This window comes from Rhinopithecus bieti, unplaced genomic scaffold (genome assembly GCF_001698545.2).
Source record: "Rhinopithecus bieti isolate Rb0 unplaced genomic scaffold, ASM169854v2 scaffold_14914, whole genome shotgun sequence".
NCBI classification, from domain to species: domain Eukaryota; kingdom Metazoa; phylum Chordata; class Mammalia; order Primates; family Cercopithecidae; genus Rhinopithecus; species Rhinopithecus bieti.
The window spans coordinates 244,277-248,733 of NW_016807942.1; the positions used below are offsets into that span (position 1 = coordinate 244,277).

A 4,457-nucleotide genomic window follows, 5' to 3' on the forward strand; every position below is an offset into this window, starting at 1 on the left:
TATTTTCTATTGGTGTTCTCTTTTAAAAGAGAATATGAAAAAACTATTTTGGGAAAAATGTTCTCTTTTATTAAATATTCCGTTGGAAGTTGTATTTGGAATGAATTAGCATATACTAGATTTTTTTATTTAGCAGGAAGCTCCATCCACATTGCTGGCATCTATATTTGATAAATCTTTATATGAGCAGTGAGTTCATACAATACAAACAATTTTTGACTCAACCAACATTTAATGAGAACCTACTATATAACAGACTCTAGTCAAGCAAAGACTTGAAGGAAGTGAAAGAATTAGCAATGTAGTTTTCTGGGGCACGGTGTTCCACCAGCCAGAGACAGCACTGATATTCAGCAGGTACATGCAGGGAAGGCTGCTCCACTTCCTTGTAGCTGGCCTCCATCTTGATTGGTCAGTGCCCTTGCTCAGCCAGTTTCTAAAATATTTTTAATGCCTCTAGAAGAACAGCCAGTGTGGAGCCCCTGAGGTGGGAGCACACCTGGTATGTTCAAGGAAGAGGAAGGAGGCCAATGCAGCTGTGGTGAGTGAATGAGGCAAAGTGAACTAGGAAATGAATCCAAAGAGGTCATAGGGCTGGAGAGAGCCTTGAAGAGTAATGTGTGCAGTCAACATTCACACTGATTAAGATGGAGGTTTTAGAGCAGAAGAGTAACATAATCTGCCTTCTCTTTAAGCAGGATTTGGGGGTTGTGCTGAGAACCAGCTGTAGGAGAACAAGAGTGAAAGCCAGAAAAGCAATCAGTAAGCCATTATCATACCCCATGTGACAGACTGGGTTTTGAAACAAAGAGATAGTGGAGGTGGCGAGTAGTCAAATTCCGTTAAGGCATTCAGACAGACTGAATAACAATAATAGATTTATTTAAACATTTATAGTCTGACTTGTAGTTGCTAAGGTAAAAGGAATATTTAAAATTTCATAAATATTTATGCTAAGGTCAGCAAGTCATTTCTGTTCAATAGCTAGAAAGGTGCATGGATAGTTGACAAATACACTCAACTCTTGGAATCTAAAGAGGAATGATATTCAAACTACTTAGTGACCAGTCTGGCAGGGACGTTGAGAAATCACAACAGACACTGGCACAAGGCTGGGGCAGTATCCTGGGGACCCTTCCATGTCATGCACTAGATCTGAATTATGGGGAGACCTGGGCTTATGGATGAGGATGAGCACAGGGAAGTGGGGGGTGGACTGGGAGTAGTGCTGTTTATCAACTAACACAGAAATATTTTTAAAAATTTAACATCTAGTACAGTTGTCCCAGTGGGTAGCAATAAGTTAATCAAGTTTATTCTCACAACAAAGTTTATCTTCCTACGTACAATTTGAGATTATTGGGGGGAAATCACCCTTTTCATGTGCCAATACCCTCAAAACTCACAGCCCCTACTTGTGTATTTCTTTGTTTAACAGCGCCCAGATTTCCCCAACAGAAATTCCCTGCAATTTAGTAGACTATATGTACATATACATAGCAGACAGTGCCTATGTTGAGCTCATTCTTGCAATCTATGTGGTCTAAGTTGGTCTTTTCTAAGAGAAAAAAAAGAGAAACAAAGAGAAGTACTTTCTATTGAATAAAAATAAGACAGCACAGTAGTTTATAAAGTACATTTGCTCTTTCATTATAAAGGGAAGTTTATAGCCTTAGATGGGAAGTACACAGCATTAGATGATGAGCAAGGTAACAACTTCTCAATTTCTCCCATTTCTTAGCCTCTCTTTGTTTCAATGTTCTTTTCTGCTTTAGCATGAAAGAAAATATATTAGTCAGGGATCTCCACAGGGATAGAACTGATAAGATATATGCAGACATATATAAGTGAGTTTATTAGGGAGAATTTGTTCACACAATTACAAGACAACGTCCCACGATAGGCTGTCTGCAAGTTGTGGAAAGAGAGAAGACAGTAGGATGGCTCAATCCAAGTCCAAATGCCTCAAAACCAGGGATGCTGACAACGTAACCCTAGTCTGAAGCTGAAAGCCCAAGAGCCCCTGGGAGGCTGCTCGTGTAAGTCCCAGAGTCTAAAGGCTGAAGAACCTGGAGTCTGATGTCCAAGGACAGGAGGAGAGGAAGCCAAGTGTCTGGTGCAGCTTGGGAAGAGAAAGAGCGAGCAGATTCAGCAAACAAGCTGCTTATCCCTGTTATTTCATGTGCTTTGTTCTAGCCACACTGGCAGCTGATTGGATGGTGCCCACTCCACACTGGGAGTAGGTCTTCCTCTCTCAGTCCACTGACTCCAATGTCAGTCTCCTCTGGCAACAACCTCACAGACGCACCCAGAATAATACTTTATCAGCCATCTAGGCATCCCTCAATCCAATCAAGTAGATACCTAATATTAACCATCACAGAAAACTTTTAGAGCATGAAAGTCTCTAACCTGTCCTCTACTATGATGTAACCTATTAATTTTAGGCTTGACATCCTGAACCTTTGGGGTATGTATTGCTTGTTAATGACACTGCAATATTAATTGGCCTATTATTGCACAATACTAATGATACTCACAGATCACCTGTGGGAAAACTTGCCATTAATGTAGTTGCCTCCAAGGAACTTGGTCTTGCTTCATTAGAGGACTCCATGTGTGAACGACTTTTTGAAGAGGTGTTGAAAATTGACCTAAACTAATTTATCAAATTGACCTCTGTCACACTCTTGATAAACTTTGCTTGTCTATGGCAATTAGAGGAAGTTAGGAGCTATATACCTCCTGCTACAGGTATTATGTGTTGGAGAATAATAAGATACTAAAAACAGTCTAAATTGAAACTGAATCAATTAGCATGCTAAGCAAGTGAAAGCCACATTTCACTGTAGTGAGTTCATCAAAGTGTTCCTGAATGTCTAAGGTATGGGAAACAGGGAGGAAATTCTTCCTCTAGGGTTTCAAAAGACACTTTTTGATTGTTTATAGAAGGGAGAAGTGAAAAATCTGTTTTAGATTTGATCATTATCATACCATGATGTAATTTGAATGGACACTTAACCTCAGCCCAGTTCTGGAAAGGTCCAAAATTTGTTGTAGCTGTTGTTTTAACACTCAAGCAAGCTTCAGATGAGGCAGCAGTCAAGCCCTGCCTTGGTCTACAGCAGGGCAAAGGTCACAGACAAAGTTGGGTCTATGGTCATGGCAAAGTTTGGACAGAATTTTCTTTAACATATGTTACAATGAAAGCAAGTCCCAGACTGAATTCTGCCACATGTACAAGCATTTATTTACAAGCAGACACCACACAAAAGAATACTATTCCTGTGAGCTTGGGAATTTTTCTCTCTTTATCATTTTATGAACATTGATAAGTACCATGCATGAAAGTCATTCCAAAATAGATGTAACCATCCATATTCTGACCAGCCAGCCTTCTAGATGGAAAAGGTACATGGAGTTCTGTTAAATGGGAGTGGAAGAGGTAAGGGATGGTTGAAGAGAGGGTATGTTGAAAGAGGGAACAAAATAGGACCAAACAGAGTTTTAAGCCTGAATCTTGCCAGATTATTATACATAGTTCATATAAGATTGAGGGTACCTGTATAATCTTTCTTATTAATCGTATATTAGAACACTCATTGATTTGGGGAATGAGAAATTGTCCAGATACCTTTTGCACTAATTAACAAACATCTTGGAATAGATTTTGGATAGCAATTATTGATGGTAAATTTTGGAGTTACATAGACTCCTGGTGAGGGTCCTTCAAATGTCAATTAGGTCCTCCTAAATAGTAATACATATAAAGGTGTTTTGGAGTATATTTTATATAGATGAATTTTGTAGTAAATTACAGTCAGTATAATTTGTTTTCTCATTTTGCTTTGTGGGAAGGAGTATGGTTTTGAAAATTGCACAGATTTGGCTGCTATTGAAGGTACCTCTCAGGAGTTCACAAAGAGTCACTGCAGAAACACTTCTGGCACACCTTCCATAGCAGTGTCTGGAACCTCTCTCTCCTCAGGTGGGTATTTACAACATGCCTACTCTGTTGTCTAAAATGACTAAAACAAATGGAATTGACTGCTATGTATGGTATTAAATGGATGTCTCACGCTTTAAAAAGTAAGCATCCCTTCTTTGACCTATGGTGGTAGGCCACTCCATAAGAACTGCTTGAAGATAGACCCAGGTAATGCTTTGGGCACCTTACATTTGTGAAAATTCCATTGATTTAGTATATACTCCTGCCAGGCATCATCACCGAGTTTCAGTGCTACATCAGAATATCAATATTTGAATGTAGGGAATATAAACGGTTCCAGGATACATTTGATATGACAGATAAGAATGCTAGCTCAGAGTTCAAGGAAATGGTAGTTCAATTGATATAGTGGTCAGAAGTTTCCTACATAAAGACAAAAGAAAATCATTCTGTGGAAGGGGCGGAGCAAGATGGCCGAATAGGAACAGCTCCAGTCTCCAACTCCCAG

General features: G+C 39.4%; 1 protein-coding gene across 1 annotated transcript in view; it reads left to right on the top strand.

Moving 5' to 3' along the window:
• LOC108537056 (synaptotagmin-like protein 5) overlaps nt 1–3,988 on the top strand; it is a gene marked incomplete at its 3' end in the record, with an annotated part of 112,022 nt that extends 108,034 nt beyond the window's left edge. Inside the window, exon 8 of the mRNA XM_017884173.1 lies at nt 3,859–3,988. Coding sequence (XP_017739662.1) covers nt 3,859–3,988 — 130 coding nt within the window. The remainder of the gene's footprint in view (nt 1–3,858) is intronic.
• Between the last annotated feature and the right edge of the window lie 469 nt (nt 3,989–4,457).